The following is a 23,208-nucleotide window of genomic DNA, read 5'->3' on the forward strand; positions in this document are numbered from 1 at the left end:
GCTGCTTTTAGTCAGTTTGTGAAATTTTTGCTGCAGCCATTGATCAAATGGTCAATTGTTTCATCTTTTTCACTACAAAGGAGACATTTGCTACTGTTGTTATATATTGAATGTTTGCTTTCGTACAATTTGTTGGCAAAGCTTCAGCCCCTAGAACCAAGCCTTCAGTTTCTTCTTTAAATCCTGATCTTAACCAATTCCATGTGGGGTTTTTTTATTAGCTGTTCCTTCTATATATTTGCACAGAACCACAGCAGCTTTATTTTGGATGTTATACTGTAGAATACCCATTTGATCAGAAATCACATGTCAATTCTGGATACGCAGAGGTAGTTGAGGCACTAGGCTAGAAACTGGGAGACCTGGGTGATTTGGGAAATAGTCTTGCAGCTCTAGGAAGGAGGCAAACCAATTCCAAAACACCTTGTCAAAAAAGCGGCAGGGATTTGTCCAGGCGGTCACCAGGAGTCAAAAACTGACTCAAAGCACTGCAGCCTCTAATTTCCAATGTACTTTTGATTATTATGGAAACAAACTAAATAGGGCTCTTAAAGGTAAAGGTTCCCCCGCACATATGTGCTAGTCGTTTCCAACTCTAGGGGCCGGTGCTCATCTCCATTTCAAAGCCGAAAAGCCAGCGCTTGTCTAAGGACGTCTCTGTGGTCATGTGGCCGGCATGGCTAACTAGATACCAGAGGTGCACAGAACGCTGTTACCTTCCCACTGTAGTAGTCCTTATTTTTCTACTTGCATTTTTTACATGTTTTCGAACTGCTAGGTTAGCAGAAGCTGGGACAAGTAACAGGTGCTCACTGTTACGCAGCACTCGGGATTTGACCCGCCAAACTGCCGAACTTCTGATCAACAAGCTCAGTGTCCTAACCCACTGAGCCACCACGTCCCTTAAATAGGGCTCTTAGCCCCAAAGAAAAAAAACTCCAGCTCCGCATAGACAAGAGTACCTCACTTTCTATTTACCATTCACTAAGAGATCTGCATATCTTGCTAAACAAGCAAGTGTTTTGGTGGAAAATGAAATGGTGTATATCCAAAATTGGAGCACCATTACCTTCTTTCTTTGAGGGCATTCAATCTACTTCTTTTAGTCATAAATTCCCACTTTTGGATCTCTAGCTGGTTCCCTGGTCCAATATTATAACCATTCTATCTTGGGCTTTGGGAAGAAGTGTCACTTCCACAAGAAGTTATCAATGCCTCAGAACCTTTTAGGGTGATCTATTGGTCTAAGACTCCATACAAAATACATGTAATAGGGGCTGCAACCCTATCGTTTTCAATTTCTATACTGGGTTACCCATCATACAACAATAACTTCCACTCAAATGGGTGCATAAAGATCCACATTGTAATTAGGAATTACTGCTTATAACAACTGTTGTGTGAAGTTATCTGTCCTTATTTGTTCTTGGATTAAAGGACTAGTTCACACAATTTTAGGGTGTGAGGAAATGTTAAAATTCCCAAGCAAGGGGCTAGGTTGCTTTACCCTATGCTCAACATAATTTACAGATTACAAAACGTAGCCTGAGCCATTTCTTTGCTGCATATTTTAAATTTAATAAAATAAGATAGTTGTATTTCAAGAAATATTTGCCCTGCACAATTTCAGCTTGGCAGTTTAAAATTGGTAAATTGGTAAAATCCAGACATTCTGGGTGGAACTGGAAAAGTAACTCCAATGCTGTAGTGAGGTTTCAGAGCAACTGTGTTTGGACATATCCATCACTCCTGTCATGTACAACTTTGAGCTACTGTTTCTTAATTCCAAAAATGATAAAAAGACCAGGGAACTGCTTTGAGCAACAACATTCAAAGTTCTCACCCTCAACAGTTACAACATGCTGAGCGCACTGTGTAAAATGAGAGTTTCTATGCCAGAGCTCTGCAATACTCAAGTTTTCAAGGGAAGCCATCTTGTTGGAAGAATACAAGACTGGCCTATTTGTCTTGTATTGCTGGTTCCTCATGTAAATTGAGAAGCTGTAGCAAATTCTGCAAAGTCAAGATGTACAGCTGTACCATCTTGTCAAGGACAATGAAAAAAAATTGAACCTCTTCCAAAAACCTTTAAAAAGATGATGTGCTTTTCTGAACTGCTTGCTACAATTATAAATCCCAGGAAAATGTTCCAAGAATTGACTCGAGGTTCTAGAAAATGGCAGACAGTCAGCTAGCAAAATGCAAGAACCAACAAAAGCAAAACTATCTAAACTTTTCAGCAAAATTATGAGCACACCAAACTAGAAAACGCAGAGGCAGTGATTTGAAAGAGCTCACTATTTCAACAAATCAAAATCTGTTGGATAGGAGCAAGTGGGCTGCAAATGGCTGCCATTATGCAATCCCAACTAATTTGATCTAATTATATATTAAAAAAAGATGGAAAGCTGGTATGTTAAGACATCTGAAACTTTTAAATGCTGATTTTGTCCTTCAGCTTTACCTCAAGTCTTGCTGAAAAATAAAAAGGGGGAGGTGAACATCTGGCATGACTGTACCAAAATATTGCCATGTCCCTATGGCTCTCACAGGCTGAAATCTTTTTAAGTGCAGCCCCCCCTCCCCCCTCAATTATAGAAAAAGGTTACCCGCAGTAAGAAAAGTCCTAAATTTCCTCTGGGAGCTGGGCCAGGTTGGCCTTCCAATAGTGAAGTCTGGATATTTTGTTCCGATTAGAACTTTTCAAAGTTTTATTCTTGATACTCCCTTTTCAGACAGCAGGATGGGAACTGTACAAAATCAACTTCACTTTGCCCTGATCATAAATAAGCCATCTCTTTAAAAGCCACAAGTCAGGGTTAGCCTATTAGGCTCATCTCCCATCTGTTCGCTCAGGAAAGGAGCGTGGTACCACTTGTTTTGAGAAGACTGCTCAGACGTTAACAGTCAGAAGAAGCACTCCTTCAAGTCAACCCAGAATTTTTTTTTAAAAAAAAAATCATCTGGGAAAAATTAATCAAGCTCCACCTCTTTTCCAGCTCTTTAAGTTCATGACCAGGATTAAGCAAATGCTTGGGATCTGGTGGGGAGGACACAGCTTTTCCTGCCTCTCCTAAACCTTCTGTACTGTGCCCTCGCCAGCAGATACTTTTTTTGCTCGCTTCTTCATGCGATTGCGGGCATAGACACGGAGGAAAAGGGCTATGAAAACCACAGCCACTCCCAGCCCACCCATCACAGTGACTGCATGGCCATAGATGAGGCAAGAAAGCAGGATGGCAAAGGCTTGGCGCAGAGTCATGATAATGGTGAAGACAGCTGCTCCAAATTGGTTGATGGTGTAGAAAATGAACAGCTGTCCAAAAGCGGAACACACTGACAAAAGCACAGCATGGGCAGCAAACTCTGAATGCCGTGCCATAAAGTTTATGGATTCTATCAAGGCACCTTGCTCCAGCAGCGAACCCACGGTGAACAGGCAAGAAAAGACGTTGACTCCAAACATCATTTGCACTGAGGACATCTTGTAGGTGAAGAGGGCATCCTGCCAGTTGGAAGTGAAACTGTCAAAAGCAATGTAGCCCCCGAGGAGGATCACGCCAGAGAAGGTCGTGACGGTGGAGACATGCTTGTCGTGAGCACTAGAGAGCAAAAACATGCTAACCCCTACTGAAATGAGTGCTGCTGTTAAATATTCCCAGTACTCGTAGCTTTTGCGTGACACCAACTTGCCCATCAGCATGACCGGAATCACCTTGGAGGCTTTGGCTAGCACTTGTGTGGGGAAACTGATATACTTGAGAGCTTCATATTGGCACCAGCTGCTGAGAATGTTGGAGAGGGAAGCGAAAGAATACTTGTACATGGGAGCGCCATGACGGGGCTGCTTGATCAGAGCACAACAGAGGCCAGCCACAGTACAGGCCAGGATCCGGTTCATGAAGACGAGGAATTGAGAATCTTTGAACTTCTCTCCTGGCTCTAAGTCACTTGCTCCATATGACCTGGTCATGACACGCTCCTGGAGGACACCCCATGTCAAATAGGAGATCTACAGAGAGAGAAGAGAAGAACGGTGATTAGCACAGCGACTATCAGAGAGGAAGTGACACAAGGTAACCGTCTGACATTCTGAGTGGAATCTTCTAACTCTTCTATCTATCCAGTGATGGACAAATGGGCTGTTGTTAGAAAAATGCTTGTAAACACTTCATCAGCACTAACTGAAAGCTAAAAGCTAGATTTGACCCTATTCCCTTATCCCTTACAGGTAAGGCCTAGTCTGCCAGAAGAAAAGAATTGGCAGTTAGGCAACTGACATTTTTAAAAAGTTATCAACACCCAATAGCCTGCTTGTCATTTTGCACAGGTGTAAAATGACGAAAAGAGGTCATAAGAAACTACAATATTTTTTTTTAAAAAAGCAAGTAACCTCCTGCTAATCGAAAATTAGGGAACCTTATTTTAAAATATCAATAGCTTATCTATGTGAGCCAAACCTTTAGGTTTAAATTAAAAATGATTGGGTGAGATGTTACAGTCTATGCATTTGTGTAAAAGGTGATTCACAGAATCTTATTTATTGCAAATTTCTACAAGTTTTCCTAGCATTCAGCATATACCACTGACTCAAGAACAATTTGATTAGCACACATCATGTTAACCTCATTGCATTATTTTAACTGGTTTGTACAATGAACCATAATGCCTCGGTTCACAATGCTAAACGATAAACTAAGTTTACAAAGAACAATAGCTGAGATTTTCCTATTGTTGTTGTTAGCTGCGAAGTCGTGTCCGACGCATCGCGACCCCATGGACAATGTTCCTCCAGGCCTTCCTGTCCTCTACCATATTCTGGAGTCCATTTAAGGTCACGCCAACTGCTTCAGTGACTCCATCCAGCCACCTCATTCTCTGTCGTCCTCTTCTTCTATTGCCCTCAATCTTTCCCAGCATTAGGCTCTTCTCCAGTGAGTCCTTCCTTCTCATTAGGTGGCCAAAGTATTTGAGTTTCAATTTCAGGATCTGGCCTTCTAAAGAGCAGTCAGGGTTGATCTCCTCTAGGACTGACCGGTTTGATCACCTTGCAGTCCCAAGGGACTCGCAGGAGTCTTCTCCAGCACCATAGTTCAAAGGCCTCAATTCTTTTGGCGCTCAGCCTTTCTTATGGTCCACTGCCATACATTGCAACTGAGAAGACCATAGCCTTGACTATACGCACTTTTGTTGACAGGGTGATATCTCTGCTTTTTAGTGTGCTGTCTAGATTTGCCATTGCTTTCCTCCCCAGGAGCAAGCGTCTTTTAATTTCTTGGCTACAGTCCCCATCTGCAGTGATCTTGGAGCCCAGGAAAATAAAATCTGTCACTACCTCCATTTCTTCCCCATCTATTTGCCAGGAATTGAGAGGGCCGGATGCCATGATCTTGGTTTTCTTAATGTTAAGTTTCAACCCAACTTCTCTCCTTCACCCACAACAAGAGGCTATTTAATTCTTCTTCACTTTCTGCCATTAGTGGTATCATCTGCATATCTTAGGTTGTTAATATTTCTCCCAGCCATCTTAATTCCAAGTTTTGATTCATCTAGCCCTGCCTTTCTCATGATGTGCTCTGCATATAAGTTAAATAGGCAGGGCGACAGTATGCAGCCTTGCCGGACTCCTTTCCCAATTTTGAACCAATCAGTGGTTCTGTGTCCAGTTCTCACTGTTGCTTCTTGACCCGCATATAGGTTTCTCAAGAGACAAATAAGATGGTCTGGTACTCCCATCTTTTTAAGAACTTGCCAGTTTGTTGTGATCCACACAATCAAAGGCTTTAGCATAGTCAATGAAGCAGAAGTAAATGTTTTTCTGGAATTCCCTAGCTTTCTCCATGAACCAGCGTATGTTGGCAATTTGATCTCTAGTTCCTCTGCCTCTTCGAAATCCTGCCTGTACTTCTGGTAGTTCTCGATCCACGTACTGCTGGAGTCTAGCTTGTAGAATTTTAAGCATAACTTTACTAGCATGAGAAATGAGTGCAATGGTGCGATAGTTTGAACATTCTTTAGCACTGCCTTTCTTTGGAATTGGAGTGTAAACTGATCTTTTCCAATCCTGTGGCCACTGTTGAGTTTTCCAAATTTGCTGGCAAATTGAGCGTACCACTTTTACTGCATCGTCTTTTAAGATTTTGAGTAGCTCAGCTGGAATACTGTCATCGCCACTAGCTTTGTTGTTGCTCAGTTTTTCTAAGGCCCACTTCACTTCACATTCTAGGATGTCTGGCTCGAGGTCAGTGATCACCTCATTGTGGTTATCAGGGATGTTACAAGAATGAGCTTAACATCCCTGATTCTCCTATTACATTAAGTTATCTCCATTACATTAAGCTATCTCAGTTATCTCTATTACAGATGAAAATTAACTTATTTGGACCCTTTGTCATCTATATATTCAACTATGAGCTAACTACGCTGTCAAGTTCCTTTACCAATTGGAGAAATCAGTGTTGCTGCAATTTGCAGGTGGTAAATTTCGTTTTATATATTTATACGTTCATTTCATGCAACATATATTATTCCCAACTTCTGTTGTTACAAAACAGGTACTTGGCTTTCTCATAAAGGTAAATCTTAATTTAGGGCCACAACTGGGACTAGAAACCTGGTTGCTAAGCAAATTAGTCATCAAACAAGATGTCATGTGACCACTTCTGCCTACCATTGATGTGAGAGAATCATGGTTCAGTAAGCAGAGTCCTAGAAAAAGAGCACAGGATGCCCTGAGGTGGGGATGGCCTGATCCAGGCAGTGTGTGAGTTGAGGATGTGATGTAAACTGCAGCCTCCCCTGGAAGCCTCAACCATCTTCCCTTCTTTCATTTTTCACAAACTGCAGCCTTTTTGCAAGTACACTGCTCTCTGTCATTCACACATTCCTCCTCTGTCGCTTACTTGCACTGCACCCTTCTTCACTCCCATACACACCATGTCTTCCTTCCCTTTGCCCACTCACACTGTGTCCTCCTTGCCTTCTTCGCTCACTCTCTCTGCAGAGAATCTTCTGCAGACTCTCTGTAGTTGTAAGTAAAGAACTATCTGCAATTTCCTGTCAGTCTCAAAACTGGGTGATCCAAAACTGAGTGATCTAAAGCCTATCTGTTCTTTACCTGTAAGCCAGTCGCACAGAATAGCAGCTTAAAAACCTGACGGGCTGTAGATGACTCAGTCTCATTTCGAGCTGCTGAAATGGCATCATCCTGATGCACTGATTTGGCCTCATTGCCAAAAACACAGGATTTGATTACTGGAAAACAAATTCCACGGCCTAAGAAAGAAAAAGAAAAAAGAAAATTATCTACAGCAATCAATTATCTCAATGGCTAAAGGTAAAGATTTCCCATTTCCAGTTTTGTCCAAAGACATTTCCATGATCATGTGGCCAGCATGACTATATGTCGAGGCACACGGAACCTTGTTACTTTACCACTTTATTGGTACCTATTTATCTAGTTGCATTTGCATGCTTTCAAACCGCTAGGTAGGCAAAAGCTGGGGCAAGTAACAAGAGCTCACCTCATTGCACAGCGCTCAGGTTTCGAACCAAGGCCAACAGCTTTCCAGCTGACAAGCTCAGCATTTTTAACTGCTAAGCCATCGCCCCTTTCATTAATGCTAATTACAAACTTATTCCTACCAGCACTATCCATGTTAATCCAGTTTTATTTTCATTTTCTCATGTTAGTTGCTCCTGCCAAGATACATTTTCTTTATTTCTGGTGATATAGAAAGCCAAATTCATATTCCATGTCTCTTACCAAAATGTTTGCAGGAAGCGAATGTTACTCACAGGGCATAATAATAAAACAATTGAAAAAATAAAAAGATAGAACTGAAATTACTGGACAATAAAATTTTCATTGCGCTCTAGAACATAGTACACATTTGGATGGGAATTTCTTGCACAGGGCACTATAAGAGGACTCTTTCCTGTTAATTTAAATGTGCAGGGAGCATCTTAATAGAATGGGGGGGGGGAACCAAGCAACCAAGTCCACTCCTTTACTACTTTTATAATGAGATTTCCATCTGGCTGAATTTTGCCCACTTTGGCAAGCTAGCATTCACATTTTGCATTACCAATCCAATGGGGAGGCTACCCATGCATAGAATACTGCCACCACATCCACTCTTATCCAGAAAGAGTACAATATGTGAACCAGCTGGAGGCAGTAAAAGGTAATTTTATAACATCTACCAAGGTCATCTAGGTCTCTAGGACAATGCAGACTCAAAGGAAACTGTCAAGCGGTAGGTACACTTGCTGTTTGAGAGGATTGAGTACACTTATGCCTCGGGGCATAGAAGTCACCCATTCAAAGAGCTTCTGTCTTCCTGCAAGTCAGTTTCAGTTTTATTCACGTCATCTTCCCCACTAACCATTCCAACCACCAGTTCAGTACCTGAACAGCTTTATATACTTAACTGACAAAAAGACAGAAGGAGATGCATCCTATAGGTCCGTGATGGCGAACCCCTGGCACACGTGCCACAGGTGGCACACAGAGCCCCCTCTGTGGGCACGCGCACCGTCACCCCAGTCCTAGGCCTTCAGCTGGGTTTTATAATGGGGGATGTTAGGGTTTTTAATGGGTTTTTATATTGTTATTGTTTTATCTGGGCGATTATTTAATTCTTTTTTAATTTTTGTATTTTCTATTTATATGTGCCCTGTTCACCGCCCTGAGTCCCTCGGGAGAAGGGCGGTATACAAATTTAATAAATAATAATAAATAATAATAATATTTATTATTTTTGCTTTAGGCCTCCACTGCCATGTGCAAAAAAAAAGAGGTGCAATCAATTTCAACTTCTCGTGGGGAAAAAAAGATCTCGCAAAGTTGGAATTGATTGATTGAACTTTTTAGTCCCACGCAGTCTGCCATTACCACCGCAGCCACGCCCACCCAATGGGCCACGCCCACCCAATGGGCCACGCCCACCCAATGGGCCACACCCACCCAATGGGCCACGCCCACCCAACGATACATAAGTGGGTTTTGGGTTGCAGTTTGGGCACTCAGTCCCTAAAAGATGCAAAAGTTCACTGCTATAGGTTACTTACCTGTTTCAAGGTAATTCTTCTTCTTAAAATACTGTATAAGCAAAAAACCTGGCACAAGAATGCTTGCATAACCGGCAGCATTGACCAAAAAACGTAACAGCCAAAAGTCTCCCCAGGAATCCTGGTGAACAAGGGGGGCACCTTCATCTGCAGCCACCATTTGAAGAGCAGTTAGCGCAAGAGACAGGCAGAACCTGCTGAGAAGAACAAGTTAGCCGTAAGACAAAGGAAATCCACGTATCTCCCTAAACCAGGAGTAGGCAACCTTGGCTCTTTTATGACTCGTGGACTTCAACTCCCAGAATTCCTGAGCCAGCCATGCTGGCTCAGGAATTCTGGGAGTTGAAGTCCACGAGTCATAAAAGAGCCAAGGTTGCCTACTCCTGCCCTAAACACAGGAGGGGAGAACACAGAAGGCCTTCTTACTCTGCATCTCTCTCCCTCTCCTCTTTTACTGGGCAAAACTAGGAAAGCATTTACAGGTGGTCCTCAACTTACAACTGATAGCTCATTTAGCGGCTGTTCATAGTTATAACGGTGCTGAGAAAAAGTGGCACCACCGTTGCAGCATCCTCACGGTCACGTGATCAAAATTCGGGCGCTCGGCAACTGGCTCATATTTACGACAGTTGCAGTGTCATTTTTTCATTCTTATTTTTTTGCAACCTTCTGACAAGACAATGGGGAAGCCAGATTCACTTAACGACCATGTTACTAAATGAAGAACTGCAGGGATTCGCTTAACAGCTGTGGCAGAAAAACTCGTAAAACGGGGCCAAACTCACTTAACAAATGTCTCACTCAGCAACAGAAATGTTGGGCTCGGCTGTGGTCGAGGGCTACCCGCATGCATTTTTTTCCCCCCCAACAGATTTTCAAAACAAGTATTTCAAAACAGCTTTCAGCTTCCAGCCACACGTCTCAGCCATATTTGCACCTTAAACAATGCATACTGGAACAAGGAGGTCATCCCGGAAGTAAGAAGACCTTCCTACAAAGCAAACATTAGTAGCTGGAGACAATCACAATAAAAAAGGACAATCCTCACCATAAAGCTCGCTATTTCCAGGCATGTCAGTGAAGGGGGGAGGGGGGGAGAGTATTAAGAGCTATCTCTCAAGGGCAATGGAAAATAGCACCGGTTCTTTCATGAAACGATTGTATAGCTGCTAGTACAAAACCATACCGCCTCTCTCGCCCCGTTGAGCGTATCGGTGTGGACCTCTGGGACTTACGATTCAGCAACTTGTGCATGAGTTCTGGAGGAAATCATAACGATGTATTTTCAGACGTCAGAATGAAATTAAGATATAGCAGGGGAGTAACATCTTTCTGTTGTGTAACTGCGTAATGGACCAGCCAAAAGAAATATTACACTATTCAAAAGGGGTAACTAGATTAATGTTGTACAAATATCCTCTATTGCAGACATGTCAAACACAAGGCCCGGGGGCCGGATCTGGCCCGCGAAGTGGTTTCATGTGGCCCGCGAATCCATCCTGGAAACAGTGAGGGAACGGCCCCCACTGCCTTGGCCCTGGCCCAGAGACCCTCCTCCTGCCAGAGACCCTCAGATCTGTCCCACTCCTGCCCAGGCCCCCATAGGCACCCTTGATGCGAACATTGTAGAGCTGGCCACGCCCACCCAGTAGGCCATACGCACTCTAGCCACGCCCACTCAGTAGGCCACACCCACCCTGGCCATACCCACCCGGCACCCTGAGGGTAACCGCAATGCTGTGGCCCTCAATGAAATTGAGTTTGACACCCCTGCTCTATTGTTTGCTCATCCTGTTCACTGAGTAGCACCTATCCCGATGAGAATTTTACAGCAGGCTTAAGGTTAATGATTGATAAAATGCTGGAGACGGCAGTCTTAATTGAGTCTCCTCCTGAAATCTCTACATTCTCCCCCCCCCCCCCACACACACACACCATGCAATAGAGGCTTGGAGTTGCCCGTTTGCCTCCCCTTCTCTTTTCAGGAATATAAATGTTCAGAATAAACCACCACCCAGAAGCAATTTCCCTCAATGAAACAGCTTATTTCTGAGCAGGCAGAGAATTTCTGCCTAACTCATAGTTTACTCCGCTACTGTACCAAATCCTGAAAGAGCTTTCAAAGCAGATTATGCCTCTAAATGAAACCGCAGCCCCTTCAACTGTTCCAATAGCACTTCCCTTTTCTTCCCATTAACAGTCTTGGGCAGACATTATTATTTCATTGCAAGACCTTTCGCAACAGAAAAGTTGCAAAAAGATACAACAGAAGCATGGTTTTGAGAAAATATTAACAGGAATTTATATAGCCCATGTCACTGTGAGGTTAATTTCAACATCTCTTGCATTATTTTTCTGTAGCAAAAATATCCAAGAAGGCAAAAAAATAACTGATAGATAAATGGTGAAATCTTCAAAATACTGTTGTTGTTTTTTAACGTAAACTATATTTTTGCAACTCCTGAAATTCCAACATTCTGGAGTGGCTTGAAGAGAGCAAGCACTACCCTGGATGAGAGACAGAAAACACTGGAGATGGTCCCTCCTAACAGTGAGAGCGGAGTAGTTCCCTGGACCCTAGAAAGACAGGAATGGCCTCAGGGAACGGAGGAGGAGGGAAGTGTTCAAGATGGTTGGAGCAAGACAAGTGGCCACGCCAAAATGTCTTCCCAAGCAGAACAGTAGTTGAAAATAATAGAGCGGCTAGAGATTTTCAGAGATCTGCTGTACATAAATACTATTAATAAGTAAAAAATATTTGGCAGAATTTGTTGTTCTTGCCACACAGCAACTGAATGGATGATATTTATTTATTTATTTATTTATTTATTTATTTTATTAGATTTATATACCGCCCTTTCCCGAAGGACTCAGGGCGGTTTACAGGGTAGTTAAAACCAAACCAATACAAAAGTTAAAAACAATTTAAAAAGATTAAATTATCCCTAAAAATAAAAACCCCAGTTAAAAATTCTCAGCCTGGGCCGGAGAGCTCAAAGAGCCAGGTCTTCAGGTCCCGGCGGAATGAACGAAGGTCGGGGGCAGTCCTAAGCTCCACGGGCAGCTGGTTCCAGAGGGCAGGCGCACCCACAGAGAAGGCCCTCCCCCTGGGTGTTATCCGCCGGCAATCTTTTACCGGCGGCACCCTGAGAAGACCCTCCCTGTGGGAGCGCACTGGACGAAGGGAGCTTGATGCCGGCAGCAGGTGTTCCCTCAAATATCCCGGACCCAAGCCATTTAGGGCTTTATAGGTCATCACCAGCACCTTGAATCTCACCCAGAGGGCAACCGGAAGCCAATGCAGCTCACGGAGTAGAGGTGTTACATGGGAGTATCGGGAAACCCCCATCACAATTCGCGCGGCCGCATTCTGCACCAGCTGAAGCCTCCGAGTGGTCCTCAAGGGCACTCTGTGCTTGCGGCTCTCTGAAACTCTGATAATAACTCCTTTGTGATACATTGCACAAGGCTTGTGTCTAATATTAAGAATGTATTAAAATTACTCTAGTTTGTATCAATGACAGAGTACTGGGTCTGGTTGTGGGATAATATGATTTAAATTTCCTATTTGACACCGAACTGAAATAGATGGTCTTGGATTTGTAACACTGTATCGAATATACATAGAAGGACGCAGTGGCTCAGTGGGCTAGGATGCTGAGCTTGTCAATCAGAAGATCGGCAGTTTGGCGGGTCAAATCCTGAGTGCCGCGTAGCAGAGTGAGCGCCTGTTACTCGTCCCAGCTTCTGCCAACCTAGCAGTTCGAAAGCACGTAAAAATGCAAGTAGAAAACTAGGGACCACTACGGTGAGAAGATAACAGCGTTCTGTGCGCCTTTGGCGTCTAGTCATGCCGGCCACATGACCACAGAGACATCCTCAGACAAACACTGGCTCTTTGGCTTTGAAACGGAGATAAGCACCGGCCCCTAGAGTTGGAAACGACTAGCACACATGTACGGGGGAACCTTTACCTTTATCGAATATACATTGCATATTCAATACAATAAGTTGAAAGAACATAATATAAACATCTAACAAGTGCAGTGCATCAGGCAAAAACAATATGTTCCAGTACTGGCCAGCCAAATATTTATGGGAATCTCACAAGCACAAGATAGCATCCCTTCCACTCAGGCCATCCAAAACCCAAAATGAATGGTTATTAGTAGCTGGCATTGGAAGCCATATAGAAACATTATAACTAGCAGTAATTGATGGCTTTGCTTTCCATGCATTTGCCTTTTAATGCCATTAAAATTATGGGCTGTTACTATGCTTTATGGCAGCAAACTTCATAATCTGATTTGCAGTCAAACGTTTGGTCAGGTTTCATTTTACTGACCTGGAATACCATTTAGCTCAGTATCTGGAGAGTCTGACTAGGAAGGAACAGACTCATTTATGAGTAACCATGAGCAGACCCCACCAATCCAGGAATGGGCACAACTGGTGCACAAGACTACCCAACCCAGGGTTTCTCCTTTTTCAATCCTAGATGCAATAAGACTTTCTCATTCAGGTCTGGCACACAATCTGGTTTTTTTCCCCTGTATTTGCAACTCCTCTCAAAAAGCAGGTAGCAGATATGACTAGGACAGTCTTTGCCCAAGTCCATCATGTACTTCAGTTATGCCCATCCTGGACCACAAGATCCTCCAGATACTCATGCCCTGGACACCTTTTGTATGGGCTACTACAATACACTCTACATAAGGCTGCCCTAAAGACCATTTAGAACAGACATGTCAAACACAAGGCCCGGGGGCCAGATCCGGCCCATGAAGTGGTTTCATGCGGCCCGCAAAGCCATCCTGGAAACAGTGAGGGAACGGCCCCCACTGCCTTGGCCCTGGCCCAGAGACCCTCCTTCTGCCAGAGACCCTCAGATCTGTCCCACTCCTGCCCAGGCCCCCATAGGCACCCTTGATGTGAACGATGTAGAGCTGGCCACACCCACCCAGTAGGCCATATGCACTTTAGCCACACCCACCCAGTAGGCCACGCCCACCCAGGCCATACCCACCCTGCCCCCTGAGGGCAACCGCAATGCTGATGCGGCCCTCAATGAAATTGAGTTTGACACCCCTGATTTAGAAGCTTCAGTTGGTCTAGTTGGGAGTTGAAGTCCATGAGTCATAAAAGAGCCAAGGTTGCCTACCCCTGGTCTAGACTGTGGTGCTTCTGCTCTGTGAGTTACACTGTTGCCAGTTAGTTTCCAGATGCAATTCTTGGTTACCAGCTATAAAGCCCCTATGTCACAGAGTGTTGTACAAGGTGCAGTGACAGAGAAAGCCCACTTCCTGGATCCATCAGAAAACACTGTTTGATTGATGGGAACTGGAGAATGCCAAGAAGTTGGTGGGGAGGGGAGATGGGGTGTGTGTACTGATGTTGGTGTGACATAAGGCTATGAAAGAAACAAAAAAAATGAACTGTCTGATTGAATAGGATAGGCAGAAATTACCAGTGATAACAGGTCCTCAGATGGTCAGTCTCATTTAAGAGTCTTTTATAGCCACCCTTATGTCACATTAACATCAGTACACACATACACCAACATCCCTCTCCCCAAAACCCCACAACCCCATGTCAAGTTCCAGGTCCCATCAATCAAACATTGTCATCTGATGGGATCCAGGAAGTGGGCCTTCTCAGTCACTGCTCTTGTCGTTTGGGACAGCATTCCTCCATAGATTCATATAATTCCCACACTGTCTTCATTCAAAAGGTCATTAAAACATGATTTTTCTCCTAGGCATTGGATTATAATGGATGGAGGGGCGGGTGTTCTCATAGGATTTTTTTCTGTTGAGCTGTGTGATTGTCTCTTCTGGATGTCTTTTATCTCCTTTCTGCTTTCTGGTGTTTTGTGTTGCTTTTATTCTTCTAAGCCATCCAGAGTCATCATGAAGTTGGGTCATTTTATAAATCTAATACATAAATTCGATTACTCTCCATTTTATTATTACGAGAGAAAATTTCTCAATCCATTTTTTCAACACTACATGTAATTATCAACTGTCACCACCATCAGCCCTCCACATCACATTCATTTACTATTCTGAAAGCCCCAGTTGCTCTAAATCACGGGTGTCAAACTAGATTGCGTCACATGACGTGTGACTCTAACTCTAATCTATTACAGTGAGGAAAAAATTATTTGATCTCCTGCTGATTTTGTACGTTTGCCCACTGACAAAGAAATGATCAGTCTATAATTGTAATGGTAGGTTTATTTTAACAGTGAGAGACCAAATAAAAATAAAAAATGCAGAAAAACGCATTTCAAAAAAGTTATAAATCAATTTGCATTTTAATGAGTGAAATAAGTATTTGACCCCTTCGCAAAACATGACTTAGTACTTGGTGGCAAAATCCTTGTTGGCAATGACAGAGGTCAGACGTTTCTTGTAGCTGGCCACCAGGTTTGCACACATCTCAGGAGGGATTTTTGTCCCACTCCTCACAAATTTTCTATGAGATTAAGGTCTGGAGACTGGCTAGGCCACTCCAGGACCTTAATCTGCTTCTTCTTGAGCCACTCCTTTGTTGCCTTGGCCATGGGTTTTGGGTCAATGCCCTGGCTGAGGGAAGGAGGTTGTTACCCAAGATTTGACGATACATGGCCCCATCCATCGTCCCTTTGATGTGGTGAAGTTGTTCTGTCCCCTTAGCAGAAAAAACACCCGCAAAAGCATAATGTTTCCACCTCCATGTTTGAAAGTGGGGATGGTGTTCTTGGTGTCATCATAGCAGCATTCCTCCTCCTCCAAACACAGCAAATTGAGTTGATGCCAAAGAGCTCGATTTTGGTCCCATCTGACCACAACACTTTCACCCAGTTCTCCTCTGAATCATTCAGATGTTCATTGGCAAACTTCAGATGGGCCTGTACATGTGCTTTCTTGAGCAGAGGAACCTTGCGGGCGCTACAGGATTTCAGGCTTTCATGGCGTAGTGTGTTATCAATTGTTTTCTTGGTGACTATAGTCCCAGTTGCCTTGAGATCATTGACAAGATCCTCCCGTGTAGTTCTGGGCTGATTCCTCATCGTTCTCATGATCATTGAAACTCCACGAGGTGAGATCTTGCATGGAGCCCCAGACCAGGGTAGATTGACAGTTATTTTGTGTTTCTTCCATTTGCGAATAATCGCACCAACTGTTGTCACCTTCTCACCAAGCTGCTTAGCGATATGCTTGAAGCCCATTCCAGCCTTGTGTAGTTCTACAATCTTGTCCCTGACATCCTTCGACAGCTCTTTGGTCTTGGCCATGGTGGAGAGTTTGGAATCTGATTGCTTCTGTGGACAGGTGTCTTTTATACAGGTAACAAGCTGAGATTAGGAGCATTCCCTTTAAGAGAGTGCTCCTAATCTTAGCTCCTTACCTCTATAAAAGACACCTGGGAGCCAGAAATCTTGCTGATTGCTAGAGGATCAAATACTTATTTCACTCATTAAAATGCAAATCAATTTATAACTTTTTTGAAATGCATTTTTTTGGATTTTTTGCTATTCTGTCTCTCACTGTTAAAGTAAACCTACCATTACAATGATAAGACTGATCATTTCTTTGTCAGTGGCAAATATACAAAATCGGCAGGGGATCAAATAATTTTTCCCCTCACTGTATAAACTAGAAGAATTCTAGAATCACTGGTTCTCAGCACAGAGAATGAAACAGCCAAATAATAGTTCTCCTTTGTTCTCTGACTAGCACTTCCCTGGCTAATGAAGTTTACAATACTGTTTCTCTATTCCAGCTTTCTGCAACAGACCAGTTAGTGTTACAGGTAAGCTCTTATTTCTGCCTGGCTGGCATCATCAGCTTCAGCATCAGACACGAAAGAACCTTTCAAAATTTCTAACCCACAAACTTAGCAGGAAACTTGAGCTCATACATTCATGTACTGTTTCCCATTTAATTGGATATGCATACTTTTCATGCCCCAGTAGTTAAGGGCAAGGGATATTTGTAACAAAACTTGCAGTCCCTTCCATTTTAGCCCTTCAGGCAACTACTGACATGGTAGATTACAAATCCTCATAGACTCAAATTCCAAATGCCAATGCCAAATAACCAGGGAAAGAGTAAAATTTCCTAAAAATGACCTCTTGTCCTTAAGTAGCCATTGTGTAACTATAGTTCTATGGATGCTTTATTAATCTCTTATGTAACAATCTGAACAAGAGTCAGAGTAGTTTAGGAATAGCAAAATATTTACAAATTCTGTATTAATACACACACATGAATGAAAGGTGAAGCCTGGTTTCAATTAAAGAGTTCAAGTATCAAACTGGAACATTAAAAACATCAGAGTTTGATTTGATCAGACTGAAGGCTATTTAGTAGGACATTATTCTCTTAAGCAGATATGCTTCAGGGACACTCATAAAAAGGACCTGAACATCATGCTATTTCTGAGAGTGAGATGGGTGGTGCCTAAATTTGGCAAATAAATAAATAAATAACTTCTCTACTCATTCTCCAGAAAAGCTACGGTACTTAGAATTTCAGAGCTAAGATATAATAACCAACTCTCCTCACTATTAGAAACCATCAATTTGCCTAGTCCCCCTTCTTAAACTCATACAAGTAGACAGATATCACTAAACGAAAGCAAATTTCATAGTCTAACTAGGTTCTATGTGAAATAGTACTAGTAATATTGCTCTAGATTAATGCAGAATATAAATATAGGATCTTGTAGTGTTTCCAATCAAGTTTTAAAAAATTAACTATTTACTTCATCACGAACCAAGAGAATTCTTTCACTCTGAGTTAAGGAAATCTGTTGTGTAATTTTTATTTGACTTCCAAGACTAGTTCTAAAATATAGTTTAAATTTGACGAGATTGCTAGTTGAATTAAATCTGTCTCTACTGCTGAGATATTAAAAATACAGCACAAAATTTCATAAGCTCCAAATGTAATTCTCATTGCTGCAATAAAAAGTAACAGTGGATACAGTTGCCAATTTAGTATTGCTTAATTTTTAAAGCATAGTCAGACTTGGTTATCAGGAGCAATCATTATTTGTTGCCACAATGACGAGTTAATCACTGAAAGCTGAAATCACCAGCAAAGGATAATTTAAAAACCAAGAAAATCTAAACCAGGGGTGTCAAACTGCTGGCCCACGGGCCAAATGCATCATAGCGAAACTGCACCCACCCCATTGCCGGCAATGGCAAAAAAAGTCGTGATATGTCGTGACACGTCACGTGACGTTGCGAGTTTGACACCCCTGATCTAAACTAACCACCCATGAAAAACTGAGCTTTCCTATGATTGGCATTTTCAACAGATGGGCATTCTGAAGTGTGAATGCAAGAAACAATGCAAGGTTTTTTGACAAAAAAAAATCACCAAAGTTGAAGAGACAAAACTCATAGCATAAGAAGCCAAAGTTGACAGAACTTTAAACAAGAGAACATGCAAATATATACATAAATGGATTTCATGTGACAATGAATCAATAGTTTCTTTCTTTTTCTTTATTTCTTATAGCTCTAGAGAAATCCAGAGTTTACAACACTATTTATGGAATAAAATAAGCGGTGTCTGAATCAATAAAAAAGAGGGTACTGTGAACAAGAGCAAAAATGAATAGTTCTATAAATTTACATATGCACATATAACACCAGTGCAAAGCCTATAAATATTAAGTAAAATTATTCGTCAAAACCTTTTCTTTGATGTTCCACAATAAAAATAACTTCCAAAACCCGCTAACACAAGTTTGTTCTGAGTGTGTAAGGAGTATTTTGGATGTTAGTATATGTAATATGGACATCATGAAATATTAACGGGTAGCATGAGAATGCATGATGAGAGGAATTATGCTGAACATTCAGATTAAAAGGAAGGATAACATTTGGAAGGTTAACTTTAACATGATTGATTCAGGGTACCAAGTGTTCTTAAAACTATTAAAACTAGCACTATTCATGTCAAACTAAACTTTGATATTAATAAATCAGGCCACTTAACTTGGGTGCTAATTTTATGGTGCATGTATGTGTGTGTGTAAAGTGAGAGCCTGTGTAGTACAGTGGTTACGTTGCTGGACTAGGAACAGTGAAACACAGATTCTAGTCCTCTCTTAAGCATGCAGGCTGGCTGGATGAGTTTGTGCCAGCGACTCTGTTTCAGTCTTAGAGTAGGAAGCTGAGAACCATCTTTCTACTAAGCTACTCTGAATCAGCATAGTAGATTATGGTTCATAAGCTTCAATGAAGATGGCTTCATCCTGCAAGGGACTAATTCAGGCTGACAGTAATAATATAAAATGAATCTTCTTTATATTCATGAAATTCAGTATTCATTGAAATTTGTTTTTCACTTTCATTCAATATGTTATTAGATAAAAGGGTAGAGGTAGCAAATCTTCTCAGTGTTGGCACTGTATTTATCTAATATGTTCCATAAAGAGGTTCATCCTATCCCTTCTCTACTAGATTGTCAGATGTCAAGTGATTACAATATTCTTTATAAGTATGTTTGCATGGTACCAAATTTATTTTGTATTTTGCTACTGGTTGTTGAGTTTATATTATTTCAGAGGACACATTATTTTTACTTTTAATCTATTTTTTACTGGGGGATTTGTCAACAGCTTTGCAGCTTTGTTTGTGTAAAGAAAGTAAGATTCAAATATGGTTCAATCTAGCGGGAGACTGTTTTTGTGTTTCTGTAAATATATGTGTTTCAGATCTAATGTTGTGCTAAGGCGTTGAGTGTCACTTGCACAACAGGCATAACTGTTGTTGGCAGAGGGGGTGGGGAAAACAAGTTGTACAAACTCCAAAATTACAGGTAATTAACCCAATAAATTCAGATAAGGCTAGATTTTTTTTTCCTATCTAGAGCAATTCTTGTTTGGGGCTAAACTAATTCCCACCAGTCAACTAGTCCTCCCCACAAGGTAAACACTTTTTGCCTCTATGTCTTTTAGTTATTCTTGATTACTGGCAACTCCCTGGATAAGTAAATTTAGGGTTTAACATGAGAATTAACTATCCCTTCCAACATACAGGATCACAAGAAAGAGAGATCTTATAAAAACAAACCTTTTCTTTACAACAATGTAATTCTGTAACCATTTCATTCCAGCAGCCACTTGGAAGGGGGGAAGGTAAAAAGGAAATAGAAATGGGTATTCCAAAACCTGTTAAATAATGGCACTGATCCTGCTGTTGCCAACAGAAGTTCCTCATCCCCCTTCCAGAGGAGAAAAACAAGAGGCAGGAAGTGGTAAGGGTTGCAACTGCCTCCTAATTCTCTTTATTTTTGGCTGGAAGGACTAAAAACTTGGCTGCTAGTCAACAAAATCCATTGTTGCATACAATATATGATACCAATCAAAAGTGACTGAATTCACTGGAAGACAGGATCACCAGGTTAGCCATGACATGTAAATAAAGCTTGCAGGATCCAATCAAACTATAGTCCTTGGCAGGAAAAAACTGGATTCAAATCTCTTTAAAAACTAAGTGGCCTTGAAAAGGTGATCCTCTGGTTTTTTCCCCCTCTAATAAACGAAGGACTGAATGAAAATCAGTGATCAAGTCTCAGAACATATGCAGTACAAAAATTACACTGTCAACTTTGAGTATCATAGAAACCTTTTGGAAGAAAGGTTTAATATGTAAATCTAACAATGAAGCCTCAATGAATAAATTTAATTTGTTAGTAATCATGCATTAAATTATACAGGCATAGCAAATACACTTTAATCACATCTTTGCACACCCAGACTAGCAGAACATTGTTTTTCTCCCACTGGAATTTTTAGCTATGTGACACATGGGTAATTCATAAATTACCTAGATTTAAAACTCTTGTTCCACAGGCTGTATTTGCAATTACTTAATGTGGGTCCAAACCACTGTCCTATTCAAAGGTTACAGCCCATCCATTCTGTTTCTAAGTTCCTACTTGTGCTTTTAGTAGGACAGAAGGTTGTTAGGAACAATACGTAATTTGCAATTACATGAAATATTAAAATGCAGCAGGAGTCCTTTCAGAGCAGTCCAGTTTAACGGTACAATTATCCGCCCAGCTATTCATCAAATTCATCTGACCTGGTCTGATGGGTTAGGGTTGGGGTTTTAATATGTTTTAATACTGTTTTAAACTGGGCTCAATATTTAATCATTTTTTTAACTTTTGTATTCTGCTTTTTTTATATTTATTGCCCTGTACACCGCCCTGAGTCCTTCGGGAGAAGGGCGGTATAAAAATATAATAAAATAAAATAAAATAAATAAAATGACGCCGAAAGGCCAACCTTGAACAAATGCTACTCTGTAGTCTCCATTCTCTACTACTGAATGCCGATTTCATCCCGCGTCCAGTCGGGAAAAGTTTAATCGCCAGCCACGGCTACTATCCACCTCCCGATGAAAGAGGGGGAGAAAAAAATGCTACCCAAAGTGCCCAGTTTCTATGGCAGCGTTTCCCAACCTTAGGAACTTGAAGATGCGTGGACTTCAACTCCCAGAATTCCCCAGCCAGCTATGCTGGCTGGGGAATTCTGGGAGTTGAAGTCCACGCATCTTCAAGTTCCTAAGGTTGGGAAACGCTGTTCTATGGAAAGGTCTCCACACCGCACACACAACCAGAACTGCTCTCAGCCTTGCCAGTGACAGAGAGAGTCCCCGTTAGATTCTCCCAGGGTTGGGGATGAACTAAGCATCCCGCGCTTTTTGCCGGGAGCGGCAGCCACGCCGCCACGGTCTGTTCTGCTCCCCGAGGCACCTCCGCCCCTTTTGCGCCCCCCTCTCCAACACCGGCTTCCTTGAGCTTTCCAGATTGCAGGCGTGGGTCGGCGCTTCCTCCCCTCGCCAAGGCCCTCTTCCTCCCGCGCCCGCCAAAGCGGCCCACCTGCGGCCCATGATGCCGGCGAGGCCGGTGCGCGGTGCTCCCAGCACTTCTTCAGGTCCTTCGAAAAGGGCCGCGCCTCCCTCCCGACGCCACAGGCCAAGAAGCGGCGCTTCGTCCGGCCGCTCGCGCCTCAAGAGCCCCTCCCCCCACAGCGCCACCTACCGTCCGGAGGCCCCAGCAAGGGACCCGGTTCCCGAAGGGGAAGGAGCCCCGCGAGCGGATGATGGAAAGCCGGGCACGACTGGGACGGAAAGTGAACAGGCGGCCCCCGAGCAGGAGCGGAGCGTTTCCATTTTACGGTACGACTCGAGGGGGGGGGGGCATTTCCAATCAAGGTCTCTTTCTTCCCCCCCCCCCCCGAGTGCTCGCTTTGCAAGAAGCAAGAGTTGCTTTGTTCCAGAGGTCTTCAAACTCGGCCCTTTTATGACTCGTGGACTTCAACTCCCAGAATTCCTCAGCCAGCATGCCTGGCTGAGGAATTCTGGGAGTTGAAGTCCACGAGTCATAAAAGGGCCGAGTTTGAAGACCCCTGCAAGGATGCCCACAAACGGCCAAGTCCGAGATGACAAGACGGCGAGCGAAAACAACGTCGCCCGACCAGATTTGAAAGGCCGGTTGACTTTTGCACCCAGTAGCCAGAGAGGTTCTGCTGTTCAGTCTGCCTCTATGCCTCCTAAATTCATTTGGTTTCATATTTAGCATTTCTGATACCAGTGAGAGTAAATGCACTATTAATTTGGCATAGCTATGGCCTTCGCTTGCTTTTTTTTCTCCCCCAGAAGAAATTGAAGTGCTATTGCTATACAATACTCTGATTCTGCTTAGCCTGACTAAGCAATAGAGAGCTCCAGACTCTCTCTGGTGGCCAGTAAGCATCTATTTTACCAGGTCTCTACTGTAGGTCAATAATTGTATTTCTGAGCTCCTGTAAACCTATGCTTGTGTCTTCAATGAGAATGTCTGATTACTGTAGTTACTCTTCTGTCTCCCTTTAAAAAATAAAAATAAAAATGTCTTTGATTTTCCAAAGTCAGGCATAACCATCCTTTCCTAACTACAAGGAAGCCAAAATGTCAGAACATAGTTTAGGATATCACACCCTTTCCTACTTGCATGGCAATGTCACAGATAACCACGTAAAGGGCAAAGTTTACATCACATTCAATTCTTTGCCCTCTCTTCTCACGGCAAATACCTATAGCATCAGGTCTTCTTCACTTATTCCTGGCTTCTCATTATGTGT

At 42.5% G+C, this 23,208-nt stretch overlaps 1 protein-coding gene across 2 annotated transcripts; it reads right to left on the reverse strand.

The window, feature by feature from the left end:
• Nucleotides 1-1,566: 1,566 nt before the first annotated feature.
• On the reverse strand, nt 1,567-22,064 carry SLC35B2 (solute carrier family 35 member B2). 2 transcript variants are annotated; one of them, XM_081342212.1, is made up of 4 exons: nt 21,966-22,064; nt 9,073-9,269; nt 7,118-7,275; nt 1,567-4,012 (listed from the first exon to the last, which is right to left on the reverse strand). In XM_081342212.1, exons 1-4 carry the CDS (start codon nt 21,974-21,976, stop codon nt 3,074-3,076), a joined length of 1,305 nt encoding a protein of 434 aa, XP_081198338.1. In that variant the 5' UTR covers nt 21,977-22,064; the 3' UTR covers nt 1,567-3,073. The 2 variants fall into 2 exon arrangements, with proteins under 2 accessions (XP_081198338.1, XP_081198339.1); XM_081342213.1 differs by having other exon boundaries at nt 9,073-9,266; nt 21,966-22,045.
• Nucleotides 22,065-23,208: the final 1,144 nt, after the last annotated feature.

Source organism: Vipera berus, assembly GCF_964194415.1.
Source record: "Vipera berus genome assembly, chromosome: 1".
Classification (NCBI taxonomy): Eukaryota; Metazoa; Chordata; class Lepidosauria; order Squamata; family Viperidae; genus Vipera; species Vipera berus.

Bases quoted from the DNA above. Each gene is read 5' to 3' on its own strand.
- SLC35B2 (XM_081342212.1), bottom strand. The intron at 7,276-9,072 runs GTAAGTAACCTA...TTTCTTTCTTAG, and splicing joins GAAGAATTACCTTGAAACAG to GCCGTGGAATTTGTTTTCCA. The intron at 4,013-7,117 runs GTAAAGAACAGA...CTCTCTCTGTAG, and splicing joins TCTGTGCGACTGGCTTACAG to ATCTCCTATTTGACATGGGG.